Source organism: Phyllostomus hastatus, unplaced genomic scaffold, assembly GCF_019186645.2.
Source record: "Phyllostomus hastatus isolate PE091 unplaced genomic scaffold, TTU_PhHast_1.1 phas_contig_86, whole genome shotgun sequence".
In the NCBI taxonomy this organism is placed as follows: domain Eukaryota; kingdom Metazoa; phylum Chordata; class Mammalia; order Chiroptera; family Phyllostomidae; genus Phyllostomus; species Phyllostomus hastatus.
In genome coordinates, this window is record NW_025333977.1 from 33,514,088 (window position 1) to 33,533,832 (window position 19,745).

General features: G+C 40.0%; 1 protein-coding gene across 1 annotated transcript in view; it reads right to left on the reverse strand.

The window, feature by feature from the left end:
* Nucleotides 1-2,660: 2,660 nt before the first annotated feature.
* The window catches only part of EHHADH (enoyl-CoA hydratase and 3-hydroxyacyl CoA dehydrogenase), a 44,703-nt gene continuing 27,618 nt past the window's right edge, over nucleotides 2,661-19,745 (reverse strand). Inside the window, exons 6-7 of the mRNA XM_045851629.1 lie at nucleotides 13,266-13,607; nucleotides 2,661-5,711 (exon numbers count right to left, since the gene is read on the reverse strand). Coding sequence (XP_045707585.1) covers nucleotides 4,450-5,711; nucleotides 13,266-13,607 — 1,604 coding nt within the window. The 3' untranslated portion in view covers nucleotides 2,661-4,449. The remainder of the gene's footprint in view (nucleotides 5,712-13,265; nucleotides 13,608-19,745) is intronic.

The following is a 19,745-nucleotide window of genomic DNA, read 5'->3' on the forward strand; positions in this document are numbered from 1 at the left end:
GGAACTGATCCGTCTCCCTCTCGCACAAATCACTGTTGAAAGGCAGAGTGGCAGCTCTGTCTCAGGAGGTCCTCAGGGATCAAGCTTTTTAGGGCCTCCCATTCTGCAATCCCTACCTAGGATATGACCTTTGTCCTCGTGGCCCAGTATAGCAGGTCAAACTCCTGCCATCACATCTGTGTTCGAGGCAGCAGGATGGAGGATACATAAAAAAGAAAGAGGCAAAGAGTGCACATCATCTGACTCTTAAGGTAGGTTCCTGAAAGCTGCCATTCGACACTTCCACCTACGTCCTATGGTCTGGGCCTTAGTCACACGTTCACAACTGCATGCAAGAGAAACTGACAAATATATCATATATTTTGAGCAACCAATTGCTCATCTAAAAACTTGGAAGTTTATCACTACAGAAGGAAAGAAACAGTGAGGTTACAGACAGCGGTCTCTTCCGCAATGTACAAATCAACAACTCTCTAGGCCCCAGGAGGCTTCAGGAATCCAGCACACTTATGAGCTGGTTAGGGAAGGTTTTCCCTGCCTCATCCTAAGGATCTTGCCTTATGGCTAGAATTAGCGACTGCTCCTGTTTGCACTGCTTCCTCCCAGAGAAGGTGGAGAACCCTGATTATAAAATGTGTACACAACGAGACAGACTGCATCAGCTCTGCTTGTATCTTCTCATCAGATGCTTTCAGGTACTCCTTTTGCCAGGCTATTTTAAGTTTGGTGAAAGAGGACAAGCAAATATTACAACTGATGTACCCCGAAATGCTTTGAACAAGAATTAAAAGCCCTGTGCATCTTTCTCATGTTCTTCTTTCTCAGGATGCTAGAAAATAATTACTGAGAACAGACAAGATATAATCTTCCTAAAATGTTGGTCCCACTGGGGACATCAATATAACTGGAGTCTTTCCCTCTATTCTTGTCAACTAACTTTTGTTTAGAGAGATACAGCAATAAGCAGAAGAAAGAGGTTTTGGCTTTCGATTTCTATACGAAGTGCCTTGGAAACAATAGTGGATGTCGCACAACTCCGGGGAGTGCTATTGACATTATTTTTACGTGAGCAGCAGCCCCTTGAACCACAGTATGTGGTCCCTCAGAGTTGTGTAATGCTGCTGCCTGGTCAGGAAACAATATAAATTGCCTGTCAATCTCAAAATATGTGTAAGTTGGCAAGATAAGTAGATGGCACTGATAGTCCCAAGATTAGTCAAACACTGTTCTTGTGGAAAGCTGCTTTTAAACATAGTTCAGAGAACTTGATTTATATTACGCTCATCAATGGCTATCAAAGAATTCAAACCATCTAGTGAGCCTGCAATATTTCTTATAACAGTCTATTTTAAGGACAAATGTAAGACCCAGGAAATTCCAGGTTCCTACAGTACTGTGGAGTATGATTTGCATACACCATTCTGTAACATCATTAATCAGGAAGTGTAGGATCCCCCTCATTTTTTGTTTTCACACACACCTGTTCCTGCTGGAAATGAATAAGCAGGTAGCAACTGCAGCTGCACAGTGCCCTTGCTGATTTAAATAACATCATTAGTCTCATCTTTAAAGCTGGAATGTTATGGCAAAGCTTCAAGTGTGCTTCTAATACATCGTTCTCATCAGAGTCAATTACCATTAGAACACATTTTTTAAAATGTCATCCACGGCTGTTTTTATTTTAAAAAGATGGATAGTTTTAAAGTTATTAACAACAACAAAATAAGTCTTTTAAGCAAGTGCATTTTCAAGGATTGTATAACATATCCTGGAAGATTTCATCATATTGTTTCACATAGGACCCAACAAACTAGAATTAGGTTTGCCTCCTTTGATATAAAGTAAAAATAAATAAATTTGTATTTCTTCTTCCCATTTTATTTATATATAAAGTGTTGGGTCACAAACACATATGAAAATATGGTATCTCTTCTAAGAAATGCACTCAGATACATATACACAGACATTAGCATAAAATTTCAGGGATTATTGACTCATAAAACCTATTCATAGACACTCTAGTTTCAAAACCCCAATCAAGAAGATAATGTAGGGTGAAAATGAGTTTTAAGAACTCAAAATAAAATCCACTAATGGTCTAAAGAAGAAAAAGTTAATATGTGTGTGTTTAAAGTTAATTTAAAAAGAAGTCACTTTAGAGACAAAGTTACTACTTTCAGGAATCTTTTCTATGGATATCTTTAATTTCAAGGACCAATTTAAACTCCAGCAATATACATCTTAAAAATTATTCTAAATTGAACTGCAATCGCAGACACACTCTAGGGGTGTTTTGTTTTTTTGCTGTTTTTTAAAAAATATTTTTATTTATTTATTTTTTAGAGAGTGGGGAAGGGAGGGAGAAACAGAGGGAGAGAAACATCAGTCAGTTGCCTCTTGCACACCCCCAACTGGGGACCTGGCTGCAACCCAGGCATGTGCCCTGACCGGGAATTGAACGGTGACCTTTCAGTTTGCAGGCTGGTGCTCAGTCCACTGAGCCATACCAGCCATGGCTGGTTTTTTGTTGTTTTTACAATGAAAAACATACTATATTCATTCAAGACTTCTCTATCAGAACTTTTGATAGTTTTGTTTGGGATCACAGGTGAACATACTGTGAAAACAGCATCACACTGAAGGACAACACTTTCAGCCCATTTATTTATTTACTTATTTATTCAAAACTTTATTGAGTTATGATTATATACCATATAATTAACCCATTTAAGGTATACAACTCAATATTCTTTTTAGCAGAGTTACAGAGTTTCATAACCACCACAATAATTTCATAACATTTTCATTAGCCCAGAAAGAAATCCTGTACCATTGGCAGCCACCCCCCATTCCTGACCCCCAATCATTCTGGCCTTCAGCAACCTCTAATCTGCTCTCTGTTTCTGCAGATTTGCCTGTTCTGAACATTTCATATAAATGTTCACATAATAGTTCACCTTTTGTAACTGGGTTCTTTCACTTAGCAACATATTTTCAAGGTCCATTATGTTGTAGCCTGCATCGGTACTTCATCTCTTTCCATGGCCGAATATCCTATTGCATAGCTATTCCACACTCGGTTCACGCCTCCACCAGCGACAGATGTTTCCTCTGTTTCCAATTTGGGGCTATTGTGAATGATTCTGCTGTAAACGTTTCTGTACCAGTCTTTTGTATTTACCAACCCCTCAACATTTAACCACACAAAACACTAAAAGAGAAGTGTTATAACAAAACTGTATAAGAAATTTTGGAATCGTTTTAGATTTTTCAAGACTCAACCATTTTCATACCCAACATCACAAAGGCTTATCATGACAGGAAAACTGGCATCATTACAGAATCCAAATCTAACACGGACTCAGAGGAGATTACATGTTCTCTAAGATCCCTTCTTATGCTAAGTCAACAACTTTCTACTATCTATTATTTCTCCATGAACAGAAGAGTAAAGAAAGACCAGGACATCCCCTGATCTCGAGGGAATTATCAACAAACATTACTAAGCCCCCTGCAAGCAGCAAGCACAACTGTGGCATATGCGACAGGGCCTTGGAGGGAGGCCACGTACTGAGCATGACTTGCGGAACTACTCCGAGTTCCCCATTCTGGTCTAAAGTACTTCCCAACTGTGTCTTGTCTACAACTTCAGCTTTGTTTAGCCTTTCATACTTCAGCATCTGCATACTGCCTCTCCTTGGGCAGCTTTTCATGCTCGCTCACAGAGACCTCACCATGTACTCTACCCTGCCAGCTATGTCCATTCTGCCCTGAGACTATGAACTGAACCTGATCACGGACATCCATGCTGGATTAGTCTGAACTCTAGGTCCACCAAGTGCTGTGCAAGAAGCTCAGGGGAGACACAATGAATGTTTGTTGAATGAAGGACCCGTGAGATTTCCCATCAGTGCTAGTGTGTGAGGCTGAAGGGGGTCAAAATTATTTTAAAATTTAGTTGCTTTTTCAGTTATTAATTGATTACATATTTCTCTAATGATAAAAGCATTTGGGAACCTCAACGTATATATGTGAGGCTCTCTTCTTAGCTATTAAGGTATTAACTTGAGTTTATTCATTGGGATTGAAGGCATTTATCTGATGACAGATTCAGAGGCATAGTAAGCACATTACTGAATATTTGACCCATTGGAATAAACAGACAGAGAGGGTCCAAAGAGGAGGTTTAGCTGATTATTTCTTTAGCTTTGTATTTCAGAGCAATTTTTTATTGAGTTTACTGGGGTGACATTGGTTCACAAAACCATGTAGGTTTCAAGTCTACAACTCAATAAAACATCATCTGCACCCAGCACTGTGCACCCATCGCCCCAAGCAAAGCCTTTTTCCATCCAGAGCAACCTATATTAGACTTTTGGATTTAATCTCAATGAAATCCAGTGAGCATTACCTGCTGCCAGCGTGTGAGGCATAACCCAAAAGGCAGAATCACAGGTTACTGCTGGGGGGTCCTACCAAACTCTGCCATTTTTTCAGAGGAGGATTTCCTTGGGAAGCCAATTTTTTCAGATAGTCACAAGGCTCTAGCTGGGGAATATCAGGATTCTGCCTATAATATTTCTGCAACTTCTCTAGCACTGTGGGCAAACCAACTGTGGAAGCATAAAACATGGGTCCACCCCTGTGCCTTGGCCATCCATACCCATGCAAATACACAACATCAATGTGATCTGGGCTAGCGGCTATCCCATCTCCCAAGATGCGGAATGCTTCGTTGATGAGTGAATATAAGCAGCGTTCTAGGATCTCATCCTTGCTAATGCTACGTGGTTCAATGTCATAGGTTTCCCTGTACTGTGACAGAAACTTGGAAATCCAGGGATCAGGTTTGTGAATCCTACCCAGTGGCTTGTCATATTGGTACCAACCCTTACCTGTCTTCTGGCCAAATCGTCCTGCCTCACAGAGCATATCAGGAATTGGGCAGTATCTACTGTTGCCTCGCTTTCGGGCAGGAGTCCCTGGAGGCAACATGGGTCCAGTAAGACCTTGCCCCTTTCGAGATCTCCAACCCACATCTAACCCAGCAAGATCAGACACTCTAAAAGGTCCCATTTTGAAACCAAAGTCTTCTAGCACCTCATCTATCTCCTCTGGTGTACTGCCATCTTCTAACAAGAAATACGTCTGATTGTAATAAGGTTTCAACATTCGATTTCCAACAAACCCAAAACAGTTGCCTACCACTACACCAAATTTTCCAATCTTTTTTGATAAGTTCATAACAGTGGCAATAGTAGTGGGGGAGGAGTATCGGCTGGGAATAACCTCTAACAACTTCATGACATGAGCTGGTGAGAAGAAATGGGTGCCAATGACCAAGTGAGGACGATCAGTGGAAGAAGCAATCTCATCAACATCCAAGGCCGATGTATTGGTGCACAAAAAAGCTTCTGGCTTGCACACGGCTGACAGCTCAGCAAAGACCTGCTTCTTTAGGTTCATGTCTTCAAATACTGCTTCAATGACTAAATCTACACCACTAAGCTCCTTCATAGATGTGGTTAACCTGGGTTTTGGGCCTGACCAAGGGTGGCCACTTTTCTGCATTTTGGACACTTCTTTTTCCAAGATGGAGGTTATAACAGTCTTTGCAGTTTCTAGCTGCTTCTTGTCTGATTCCACAGCAATCACAGGAATCTTGGCCTTTGCAAGAGAAATGACAATGCCTCGACCCATTGTTCCCAAGCCTGTAGATAAGAGTAGAAGAGAAAAAAGTGATTCAATGGTACTGAGAACTGGAAAATTACTCGGTGGATGCAAGGCTTCTGTGGCAATGTGGCATTTAAAGAGATCAATTCAAGGAACATAAATGGATTGAATACTAGTTAAGGCTAGCCACTGCGTTGTGTGCTTTAGAGTATATCACACACACACACACTATTAAAACTAATAAACAAGTTCAGCAAAGTCACAGGATTCAAGGTCAATATACAAAAATCAACTATATTTCAACACACCAGCAATGTGCAATCTGAACATGAAATTAAGAAAACAATTCTGCTTACAATAGTATCAAAAATAAAATACTTCAGAATAAATTTAATGAAAAATTAAAAAACCTGTACACCAAACCTAGAAAACATTACTGAAAGAAATTAAAGACCTAAATAAATGGAAAGAATTTCATGTTCACTATTCAGTATTGTTGAGATGGCAATACCGCCCAAACTGATCTGCAAATCCAGTCAATCCCTATCAAAAATCTAACTGGGTGTTTTTTTTTTCAGGAAATTAATAAATTCATCCTAACAATTGTATAGAAATACAAAGAACCCAGAATAACCAAAACAATATTGAAAAATAAGAACAAGTTGGAGAACTCACTCTTCCCAATTTCAAAACTTATGACAAAGCTACCGTATTCAAGGCAGGGAGGTCCTGGCATAAGGACAGACACATGTATCAATGGAATAGAGTTGAGAGTCCTCAAATAAATTTGGATGCTTGTGGCCAGTCAACTTTTGACAAGGATTTCAACAAATGATACTGGGACAACTGGATATCCACGTGCAAAAGAATGACCTGATAAGGGATTTGTATCAGAATATATAAAGAACTCCTAAACTCAACAATAAAAGGACAATTCAACTTGAAATTAGGGAAATGGTGCCCTGGCTGGTGTGGCTCAGTGGACTGAGCACTGGCCTGCAAACTGAAAGGTCACCGTTCAATTCCAGGTCAGGGCACATGCCTGAGTTGTGGGCCAGGTCCCCAGTGGCGGACACGTGAGAGGCAACCACACATTGATGTTTCTCTCCCTCTCTTTCTCCCTCTCTTCCCCTCTAAAAAAAAATACAAAATCTTAAAGAAAAATAAAATAAAATTAGACAAATGGTCTAATAAAGATTTCTCCAAAGAAGATATACTATGCCCAATAAGCATATGAAGAGATGCCTAACATCAATAGTCATTAAGGAAATTCAATTCAAAACCACAATGAGCTGCCACTTTATATCCACTAGCTTAGCTATAATTAAAATGACAATAACAAGTTCTGGCAAGGATGTGGAGAAAATGGAACCCTGATACATTCCTGGAAGACTGTAAAATGGTATAGCTGCTGTGGAAAAACAATTGGAAGTTCCTCAAATGTTAAATATGGACTTGTCACATGACCAGCAATTTCACTCCTAGGTAGGAAGGTATGGAGGTAGGTAGATAGATTTGTGTACCTACATCCCTAAGAGAATTTAAGACGTATGTCCACATGAAACTTGTACATAAATGTTCTGAGCATCATTATTCAAAATAGCCAAAAGGCAGAAACAACCAAATGCCCATCAAATGATGAATGGATAAACAATATGTGGTATATTCAAACAGCGAGTATTATTCAGCCATAAAAAGAAATGAAGTACTGATATATGCTACAGTGTGGATGAACCTTAAAAATATTATGCTGTGAAAGAAGCTGCATACAAAAGGCCACATGTTAAATGATTCCATTTATATGAAATGCCCAGATTAGGCAAATCCATAGAGAAGAGAGTGGGTTAGTGGTTGCCAGGGGCTGGGGAAAGGGCAATGAGTGATGACTGGTAATGGGTACAGGGTTTCTTTTCAAGATGATGAAAATGTTTTAAAATTGATTGAATAGCTAAATGCCATGGAAGTATATTCTTTTTTGGTGACACTGTTATTATGTATTTAAGATTTTTTTAATTATGGTAAAATCCATATAAAATTTACATCAATTTACAGGTTAGTGCATTAAGTATGTTCACATTGTGGTGCAACTAGCACAACTATCCATCTCTGAAACACTTTTCATCTCAAAAAACTCAAACTCTGTACGCAGTAAACAATACTTCCCCTTTCATCCTTCCCTGCCGCCACTGGCGACCACTATTCTACTTTCTGTCTCTATGAGTACTTCAGGCATCTCCTATACAAGTGGAATCATATAGAATTTGTTCCTTTATGACTAGCTTATTTCACTTAACATAGTATCTTCAAGGTTCATCTGTGATGTATTATGTATCAGAATTTCCTACATTTTTAAGGCTGAATAATACCCCATTGCATGTATACACTGCATTTTGTTTATACATTCATCCACTGATGGACACCTGGGTTGTTTCTACTTTAGACTATTGTGAATGATGCTGCTGTGAACACAAGTGCACAAATACCTGTTGGTGTCCCTGCTTTGCATTCTTTTGGGTACGTACTCAGAGGTGGAACTGCTGGGTCAGATGGTAGTTCTGTCTTTAATGTTTCGAGGAACTGCCATGCTTTTCCCACAGTAGCTGTATCATTTTCCAATGAACTCTTTAAAATGGTAAATTTTATGGTATATGAGTTATACCTCCATAAAACTGTTAAAAATATTAAAAGTACCAATTCTCAGGGAGCCTATAATCGAGTAGTGTGAAGAAGAAAAGTTCACAATATCTATCCTATAAGGTAAAGTAAGTGATGTGAGAACTTTGAATGTCTTTGATGATTCAAAAGAAAGATTATATTTGGTTGAATGATTCAAGAAAAGCTTCAATATTAAGATATTTGAAGAAAGATCATATTGAAGTAGGTGAAATTGAGGAAGTTGAACTATCCAAGCTGGGGAAGGGAAAGGGAAAGGGAATAATGTTTTAAGCAAAAGCAAGAAGAATAGACAATGAAGAAAAAGTATCCAGTGGCAGAGAGGTTGCTCTTCCTTCCCCACACCATTTCATTTTCCTCCTGGACACATGAGAGACTGTGCTTTCCATATATCCCTTGTACCCTGGCAGGGCCTGTGACTACTTCTGGGCCATGAAATGGTTGGGGGTTTGCATGCGATCTACGATTGGCCCATAAAAGCTCCCATAAGATGTCACATTATCTCCTGAAGATAGAAAATGCAGAGAACAGCTGCATTTTGTTGTTCTCGGAAGGCCTTGAAAGAGACGCTAAAGACCAAATCTGGACCAAGGCCTGTTTCTATATTGCCTGCAAGCTAAAAATGTTTTCACATTTTAAACAGTTGAAAAACTAAAAAAAAAAGAAGAATATTTTATGACACAAGAAATTGTATCAAATCCAAATTTCAGTGTTTATAGATAAAGTTTTATCAGAACACAACCACGCTAATTTGTTTTCATGTTCTCGATGGCTGTGTTTGTGCTCAAAGAAAGGGTTGGGTAGTTGCAACAGAGACCACAGAACCCACAAAGCCTAAAATATTAGTTATCTGGCACTTCACAGAAAAAGTCTGCTGGCCCTCGTCCGAGGGAATAGCAGAGCCACTAACTGGAAAGGGCCGGGTCCTAGAATGACCTAGCGGAGCACACAGGAAATACATCTTTATTGGGTTAACCTACTGAGATTGCTGGGTGACCTGTTACATCAGCTGGTTATCTGTTACTTAACCAACCCATTGTGGATAAAACAGCTTTGTGAAAGCCATTTATATATTATACTCTTCTATAGTTCATGTTGACTAAATTTGGGGATTGGTTTTGAACATAGAATGTTTCAGTCATAAAAAAAACCCACTGACTTCATTTCTTTGGAATATAGTTATTTAATTTTCAAATTTTATTAACTTATTTTATATTATATATAATTACTAAATATATTAAATTATTAAAATGTTTAGTTCTCCAAATTTGCTGAATATCTGCATTTCACCCAGTAACGAGAAGGCTTAACAGCTCTCACTGCTGTAGCAATGTGCATCCTGCACTTGAGCCTGGGTAGCGAGTGGGGCTCAAAGGCCCGGGCCCCCAGCTTTCAATCCCAACCTTCATACAAAATGTCTACAGTTACAGAAGTCACGATCTCATAGGGACAGTAACAGTAAGGATTAATGAGAAGTTATGAGGAAGTGCTGCATGAACTATAACAGAAGGTAAGTGATATCTCAGAACTAAAAGCAGAGCAGAGAAGGGAAGCCGCCTTGCGAAGGTGGAGTACAGCTCCTCGGGGCTCGCCCCTCAGAGCTGGTGTGCCCTGGGGTCGCGGGGGTGGCAGAGCAACTCATGATCCCCGACCACAAGGGCAGAGCTGCTTAATGCCTCCTAGAAGTGTCTTGGCTATCACTTTAGATCTTCTTTAGTTTAGTTCTAGAAACGGACATTTTTCACTTAATCATGGAAATAAAAACATACATGAAAGCACAATACCACTGACCCTTGGAAACACAAGTTTGAACTGAGTAGGTCTACTTATATGCAGATTTTCTTCAATAAACATAGCAAATGTATTTTCACTTCCTTATGATTTTCTTAATAGCATTTTTTTCTCTAGCTTCCTTTATTGTAAGAATACATATAAAAAATATGTGTTCATCAACTATGTTATTAGTAAGGCTTCTGGTCAATAGTAGGCTAATAGTAGTTACATTTGGGGGAAGGAAGAAGTTACACATGGATTTCAACTGCTCAGGGAATTGGACCCTCTAACCCCTGCATTTTTCAAGGGTTAACTGTATACATTTCTTTCAAAAAGCCCTTAACTCCCAACATGTCTGCTCACACCCTTGTGGTCTCAAGATATTCAGCCCTGTCTGATAAAGAGCTGAAGGACCAAGTCTTTCACTGCTGGTGACTGTGTTTTCATAGTTACCTACTGTATTTATACTGAATTTAGTTTGCTAAATGCCTCATTAAACAAATACAGACGGTGGCAAAGAGTCCTGCTCTGCTACCAGATTTTTGCCTTTACCTGCCACAGAATTAAATTTGGTCAGAAACCTCTTCTGCTAAGAGAAGTAAATAGGGAGTAAGGGATGCTTTAACTACTGGTCAACTTTTTGGTCAGCTGTGGTCTTCTCCCCTCCTGATGGCCGATCTGGTCTGAGGAGCTGGGGCCTGGGCTCGTGGAAGCACAGGGCTGGGCCTTTGTCAGGAGGCAGAGAAGATGGGCAGTGAATTGTGGAGTTTGAGGACATTGGCCAGAGGCAGGCTGAAGTGATGGCTCTGAAAATTAGAGTTGAGTAGAGGAAAAAGTAAAGAGTTGCTGATCAAGTAGTGGATGTAATTAGAATAACCAGCAAAGAGATGTGGAAAGATACCAGGTTGCGGTGAAAAGGTGAGATGTCAAATGTCAGAGGCAGAGAAATGTTCGGGCAAGGAGACCTGTAGTGAGGCCTCACTTGCAGTGAGGCCATAAATGTGGGTCAGAGAAGTGAAATGAGGCGAGTGCCACTGGATCTAAGGAGGCAAAAGAACCCAGAACAACACGGTTCAATGAACTGTCCACACAGAAATGAAGATAATCAGATTGGCAGCAGGATTCGGGCCAAAATGGATAACTGTGAGCCAGTTCCAACATTTTCAGCAAATGAGAGGGACCAATGACAGCAACGAAGAGGGACAGAGAGACTGGAACCTATGGCAGGACCACAGAGACCATCCTGAAAGGGCTGGAAAGTGACGATGAGGTCCATGGAGTGTGAGAGACGCAGTACCATTCTCTTGAGAGGGCTGCAGGAGCAACAGCGGCCCTGGGTAAGCCAGGATTCAAGTGGGAGACAGAGGAGGGAGCCATTAGTGAAGCAGATGAGGCTGCAGGAAGGTTCCAGAGGGCACAGCACGCAGTGGGAGATGCATCACACAAATGAAATGCAGAGCAGTGTAGGGATAAACATGAAGAAGGTAAATAACCAAACTGAGTTTATTTTTATCTACATTGTCTTTTGTATATTTAAAACATTTCTTTCTTTCCTCAAATGTTTTTCAGAATGATGAGGGTATACTTAAAAAAAAACAACTTCAAATTTTTAAACATTCCATGCCAGATAAACCTGAAGTCTTTTCAAAAAGGCTTATAAAGAAGAAATGGGGAAACTCGCAAACAATGGCTAACAAGCAATACAGATAAATGTAAGTTTGGCTATTATTTTGCACTAATTATTCCTGGCTTGAAGGAATACAGGGAAGAAGAAACAAGTAAATATACAACGAGAAACAAATACTTATGTTGCTGAAAGACTACCAAAAAAGGAATACTTATATTTCTTTGTCACATTATTCATCTGCCTCCTTAAAAAAAATCACAAGTCAACGGAGTCAGTGCTGGAAGGAGCTCAGTGTGTCTGTACCAAAGACCTAGTACCTCATAACTGGCAATTTGCACATCTTACTCCCTTTCCCCTTTTCACTGATCTACCCAATACCCCTCTCATCAGAATTTTCTCTGTATCTACGAGTTCGTTTCTGGTTTGTTTGCTCATTTATTTTGTTTTTTAGATTCCACATATAAGCAAAATCACATGATATTTGTCTTTCTCTGTCTGACTTATTTCACACAGCATAACCCTCTAGGTCCATTCGTGTTGTCACAAATGGCAAGACTTCCTTCTTTTTATGACTGAATAGTATTCCACTGTTAGAGTGTGTACCACTATGGTGTCAGATGGGTATTAGACTTACCAGGGTGATCACTTCACAACTTATACAAAAGGCTAATAATCACTATGTTGTACACCTGAAACTAATATAATAGTATATGTCAAATGTAATTGAAAACATTTTTAAAAGACATACTATTTTATACCTAAAATTGAATGAGATGACAGACTAAGAAGATACAGAGTAAGCTCTTTCCCTCCAGGCTGGGTGGGGTGCTAAAGGGCCAAGTGAGGACTAATAAAGTTGATACTTTTAGTAAACTATGAACCTCTTCCACCAAAAGACTGTATATGAGCTGAAACATATACCATTATGCTTCCCATTTCATGGGGTTTAAAATCCACACAAGACCATTTTGGGGCCAAGACTAAGAGCAACAGAGATTAAGAAGTGGCTTGAAGAAGTCAATCAGAGATGTAGCTTCTGAGGAAAGAAGACATTTGTTCGGAAAAATTCCAGGAGTCAAAAGTAGGGAAGCCCCTGCTTCAAAGTTCCGATGGATTTGAGGACAGTGGTTTCAAAGTAGGAGAAGTGAATGGTTCCAGGGACCAGAAAGACAGACGTCGTTCTGAATGTCTAGCTACAAGAGTGACAGGACACACCTTAAAATGTGGTACAAATAACAATTGTTGGGAAATGCAGGAGTGACAGAGTCATACAGGGAAGAGGTTGGGGTGAGTGAAAGACGCCCAGACCATTTGTATTTAGCTCCTTGTTGAGAAGGTTAGTGTCTCTAGGCCTCACAGGTAAAATGAAGATAGCTCATGGGCTAGGGTGAAAATTAAGTTAGCTAACACATGTAATATATTTAGCATAGAAACTGGCACTTGGTGGCCCTAAGTGGATGATAGTAGCACTTTACACGTGCAGATGTGCAGAATGACATTAACTACCCCATGTTCTTACCGAGAACGCCAACCGAGGAGATGGGCCAGGCCGATGCTGTTTTCCAGGATGCTCCAGAGGGTACTGACCATTTATTTGCATTCCTCTCAGCGAAGAAAGCGTACTGCAGGGCTCTAGCCTGCCCTGATTGCTTAAGGTACATAAACAGCTCCTCCTCCTTCTTGATGCCCACCTCATAGGGATACTGTACAGCAGCCTGGACCGCACGGACACAAGCCTCCTGAGAAAGGCACCCAGGGTGCTGCTTCCTCATTTTCAGAAGGGCTTCACTGAAAATAGACTCCATGTTGGGCAACCTCTGAACTGGCGTGTTGCAGAGCCTACGGGATTCTAGAGGCTGATCTGAAAGAAAGAAGAGAGAAAATCAGATCCTTGGAAATGTTACTTATACTAAAGGAAAATAAGCAAACAATAATGATAATAATCTGTTCAAATTCAAAGTACAAAATTAAATGCTACTCAACAAGATAGTTAATGTAACACTCATACCAAAGTCTCTAATGTCTTTGCAACTGAGTTCCACAAGAATTTAATGGATCCAAAGCAATTTCAATTTTCCTAATTCAGGCCTCTAAGCAGCTTTTTCCATTATTCCAATTTCATAATGGATTAAATATTAATCTGTCAGTCAGTTTAAGGAAAATAGCTCTGAGTTAATAATATTTTAGATTCAAAGTAATTTTAACTTGATTCCTAATAGTAACAAGAACTTATAAACACCCAGAAGAGAAGACAGTGTGACACCGGCACTAGGATAGGCATCCAAGTCAACAAAAGGGAACTGAGAGCTCAGAAATAAATTCTTGTAATTAATGCCAATCAATTTTCACCAAAGGTGTCTAAACAATTCATAGGAGAAAAAAAGAAGAGTTTTTATCAACAAATAGCACTGACATAACTGGGTATCCATATTCAAAAAATAAATAAATAAACTTAGATCCCTACTAAACACCACATATAAACATTACCTCAAAATTGATCATAACTCTGAGTTGAAGACCTCAAACTATAAAAACTTCTAGAATTAAACACAGGAGAAACTTCTGTGACATTGGGTTAGGCAAAGTGTTTTTTAGCAGGATCCATGAGAGAAAAATCAATTAATTAGACTTCATTTGAAATTAAAAACTTCTGTACTTCAAAGAACACCATTAAGAAAATGAAATGATAAGCCATAGGCTGGGAGAAAATATTTGCATGGTGGACAGAATGATGACTGCCCCACCCCCGCCAAATGTCCAGAACTTAATGACTTTACAGGGCAAAGGGACTCTACAGATACGATTAAGGTTAAAGGCCTTGAGATGTGAGATGTGGAGATTATCCTGGATGATCCAGGTTGGCCCAGTCTAATCACATGAGTCCTTAAAAGAGGAGAGCCTTTCCTGGCTACTGTGAAAAAAAGAGTCGATGAGGAAGAGTCAGAAAGATGCAACAGGGGAAGACTCAACCTGTTGGCAATGATGTGGCTTTGAAGATGGAGGAAGGGGGCTGAGAACCAAGAAACACCATGGCCTCTAGAAGCTAGGAATGCCCTCAGTTTACAGCCAGCAAGAACATAGGACTATGGTTCTACAATGCAAGGTACTGAATTCCACCAACAACGGATTCTCCCCTGCAGCTTTTAGGAAGGAGTGAAGCCGCATACACACTCCATTAAGACCCCTACCAGACTTGTGGCCTTTAGATGGGTAAGAAAATAAATTTGTGTTGCTCAAACTGCTAAGCTTGTGGTAATTTATTATCAAAGCTATAGAAAAAGTAATATAACTTGAATATCAAATATATAATAAAGAATTTGTATTCACAATATATAAAGAACTCTGCTCTGACTGGTGTGGCTCAGCTGGTTAGGCATCATCCTACAAGGCAAAAGGTCACTGGTTCAATTCCCAGTCACGACACACACTTAGATTGTGGGTTCAGTCCCCAGTTGGCATGAATACGGAAGCAACAGATAGATGTTTCTCTCTCACATCAATGTTTCTCTCCGTCTCTTTCTCCCTCCCTTCTCCCCTCTAAAAATAAAATCATATACATATATATATGACAATGATGACTCAATAAGAAGAGGGCAAACAATCTAAATTTTTTAAATGGGCAAAACCTGAGTGGCTATTTCACAATAGAGTATATACAAATGGCTAATAAGCATGTGAAAAGATGTTTCACATGATTTGTCTTAGAGAAATGCAAACTCAGACCACAATGAGCATGTAGGCAGATTCCAAACAGCGTCATTTCTGAGATTAAAGTACAAAAATCTCTGGCTTTGGTCTCTCTCACCCTCTCTTGCTCTCTCACTTCCTCCTTCTGAAGGAAGCCAGCTGCCACGTGTGACAGTCCCCTGGTGAAGCCCCCGTGGCAGAGGGCCCAAGGAGGCTTTCACCCAACAGCCAGAGAGGAACTGAGGCCCTCGGTTTAATGGACCATAAGGAACAGAATCCTTCCAGCACCCACGTGCGCCTGAAGCAGATCCTCTCCCAGTCTAGCCTTCAGATGAATACAACCCCTTCAACATCCTGAATGTAACACTATGTGAAATCCTAAACCAGACGATTTAGCTAACCACACCCAGATTCCTGACCCACAGAAACAGCAAGATTTTAATAAGTGTTCGATTTTAAGTAGCTAAATTTTGGGGTAATTTGTTATGCAGCTTTATATAATTAATACAGATGCACTAAAATGACTACAATGAAAAAGACATCAATATGAAATGATGATGATGTGGAGTAACTGGAACCCTGATACATTGCTTGAAAGAATATAAAATAGTACATCCACTTTAGAAATCAGTTTGACAATTTCTTTTAAAAAATAACATAGCCCTGGCTGGCATAGCTCAGTGGATTGAGCGTGGGCTGCGAACCAAAGTGTCGCAGGTGCGATTCCCAGCCAGGGCACATGCCTGGGTTGCAGGCCACGGCCCCCAGCAACCACACATTGATGTTTTTCTCTCTCTCTCTTTCTCCCTCCCTTCCCTCTCTAAAAATAAATAAACAAAATCTAAAAAAAAAAAAAGTAACATAAACTTACTTTTCAACCCAGCAATTCTACTCCTAGGAATCCACCCAAGAAAAATGAAAACCTGTGTGTCCATATAAAACATATATGAATATTCATAGCAGCACTATTCATAAGAGCTGAAAACTGGACACAATCCGAATACCCATCAGCTGATGATCAGGTAAAGAAAATGTGGTCTAGCCATACGAGGGAACACCACTCAGTGATAAAAGGAACAAACTACTGATGCATGCTACAGATGAACCTCAAAAACATCATGCTGACTGAAAGAGCCAAGTGCAAAGACCACCTACTGTATGGTGCTGTTTATAGCACATGTCCAGAAAAGACAAATGTATAGAGACAGAGAGATCTATGCTTGCCTGGGGCTGGGAGCTAACTGCAAAAGACCATGAGGGGACTTTCTCAGGTGGATGAAACCTAAGGCTGACTTATGAAGATGGGTACAGAACTCTACAAGTCTGCCTCATCATGCCTCATTAAAGCTGTTCAAAATCCCTAGACAAAAATGTATCAAGATAGGTGCTAAGATAATATAACATTTTATTGAAGAACATAAGCTAAGACCTTAATAGAGAGAGCCCATGTTCCTGGATATAAATATTTAGTAGCATGAAAATATAAATATTTCCATACATGTATATTATATATAAACATCTAATCAGAATCCTTATTGTCCTATTTTTTAAAAACTCAAGCCCTGGCTGGCGTAGCTCAGTGGATTGAGCGCAGGCTGTGAACCAAAGTGTCGCAGGTTCAATTCCCGGCCAGGGTACATGCCTGGGTTGCAGGCTATAACCCCCAACAACCACACATTGATGTTTCTCTCTCTCTCTCTATCTCCCTCCTTTCCCACTCTAAAAATAAATAAATAAAATCTTTTTTAAAAAATAAAAACTCAGTAGAAAAAAAACTCAGTAGAATGATTCTAAGTTTGCATAAAAGAAAAAAGGTATAACAAATTACACTATCAATACTGTTTTCTAAAACAGTATACCATAAACTGTTTTCTTAAAAGTGCTGCCATCTCTTCAAAAATAAACCATTATATCAAAAATGTACACCTTAGTGAGAGAAAAAAACCTACCAAACCTCATGCGCAGTTTCACTATAAAAAGACATGAATGTGACGCCTGGCATTCCTGTGTTACTATGTGTCCAACGGAGACTGAGTAAGGTTGGGATATAATCACATCCACTTGGACATATATCTGTGAAGCATTATACAATTTCATCAACCTTTTTAACCTAGCGGGGGAGACTGTTTTAACACTTGATTACTATATAGAACTGAAAAGATTGACAGCATGGACGAAACTGGATAGCATTTTGCTAAGTGAAATAGGCCAGGCAGTGAAAGACAAATACCACATGGTCTTACCTATAAGTGGACCCTAATCAGCAAAACAAACAAGCAAGGAAAACAGAACCAGACACATGGAAATAAAGAACAAACTGACAGTGACCAGGTGGGAGAGGGAGGAGCGGGGAAGGGGGAAATGCGGGAAAGAAGGTGAAGAGTCAAGTCCAAGAACGTGTACAAAGGACCCCTGGAGAAAGACAAGGGGGTTGGGGGAGTGGGTATTGAATGTGGGAGATGGGGGATGGGTAGGGCAGGGGAGAGTAATGGGGGGAAAATGGGGACAACCGTAACTGAACAACAATAAAAAAAATTGATGCTGTCCCACCTGATGTTAAGAATAGGATTCAGGAAAGGACAGAAAGATGGTATTAGCAGCATGTAGTCTCTCTCTGTGTGCTTTGCTATTGTTGGAAAAACATAAACTCTTACCCAACCAGCTACCCATTACTCGCTCATTTATCCAATGAGTTAACCCAACCCTCAATTTATGAGAAGGCAAGCTCAGCAGAGAAGGATGGAGACCTTTCGAGGGCCTGATTTAACTTTTCGTGGCCCAAAAGGAAGACAAGAGTGGACAGAAGGGAGAGGAAGAGGGAAAGGACCAGGGCATGGAGGACCAAGTGGATGAAGGAAGAGGGCTGAGCTGTCAGTCAGTGTGGTGGTGTAAACAGGGGGCTGACTGGGTACAGGCATAGACTGGGAGGGCGGATCTCTGCCCTTGTAACATTGTAACATTGCCACTGCTTCCACCTTGGTGGGCTGCTTCTCAAACCACAGTACACATCAGAGTTATTTGAGGAGTTTTCAAAAGTTCAGATCCCCAGGCTCCACCATAGACTCAGTTAAGGGTCTTTAAGGATGCGGCCTGGGCATGAATATTTTTTTTTAATTCAACCATTGATTCTGAGGTATAGCTTCTGGGAGATCCGAAAGCAGAGTGTTATGTCAACTACTGTGTCAAGGACAGCCACAGCTCCTGGCAAATTTACCCTGGGCCAGAGACTGAAAAAGAAAGAGGAAAGAAAGAAAAAAAGAAAAAAAAGACGGCAAGAAATAATAAAAGCAAAGCTTGCTTAACGATGTGCAGTAAATATTGCTCATCAGCATAATCCTGTTATCTTGGGATACTTAGGACCTCTCGGGCTGCCGGTGGACATTCAGGGATGTCCACCAACAGCACCCGTGCAGCCTAGCCTAGGGCCAGGAGAAGCGCATCCACTGGAGACTTTGGGATCAGGGCACTGTCATAGATGGTGCAATTTTCCCTGTACAATTACCTATCCCTTTCTTGCTGTTGCTGTAACTGAAGGATGCTATTACCTTACAACTTCAGTTTATTACTACAAAATCTATTCAGAATTTCTCCTTTGGTTCTGCAGGTCTGGTGTTTTCAAAGTGTATTTCTTATACACTTGGTGGTTTTAGAGTCCTGTAGTTTTGAAGCCACTCAGCTGTACCTACCTAATAAGAGAGGCAAGTGTGTCGGGTCAGCACCCGCATTCACTGCACAGGAAAATGGGTAAGAGAAGAACTAATTCATAATTCAAATATGCTTATGGATGAATTCTTTCCTTGACCCATTCACATTTTTTCCTTAATTCCTCAAGGCTTTCTAAAGCGTAATATTCAAGTTTTGATTTAAAAAGAAAGTGAATCATGCTCCTAATGGAAGAAAAGGAGGCGATTATTTTCCCTCTTTCCTTTCTGGTAAACTGACTGGAAGAGAATTTTCTCTGCCTAGGATAGAGAGAGACAACATGCCACTTAAAGAAATGGTTTCCTAAAACATAAAGGATTCTCTCTTCTCTAATTCTGATAAATAGTAAGCTTTATCTGTCATAAGCTGTGCAAAGAACAGACAGAACAACAGTATTTTTCCAGGCTTACCGAAGGCCAGCTGCAGAAGCTGGGTAGTACGTCCAAAGGAAGTTAAATTTAGACACGTGTTTAGGCCTCCTATGTAAGTCAGGGTCACTCTGCTTTTGTGAAATATGTTTATATAAATGTTCACAGAAAGTAGAAATAAATTACAAAGAGCAAAAGATAAAGTGAAGTGAAAGGCAGATGAAACAACTAAGAATTTTTTA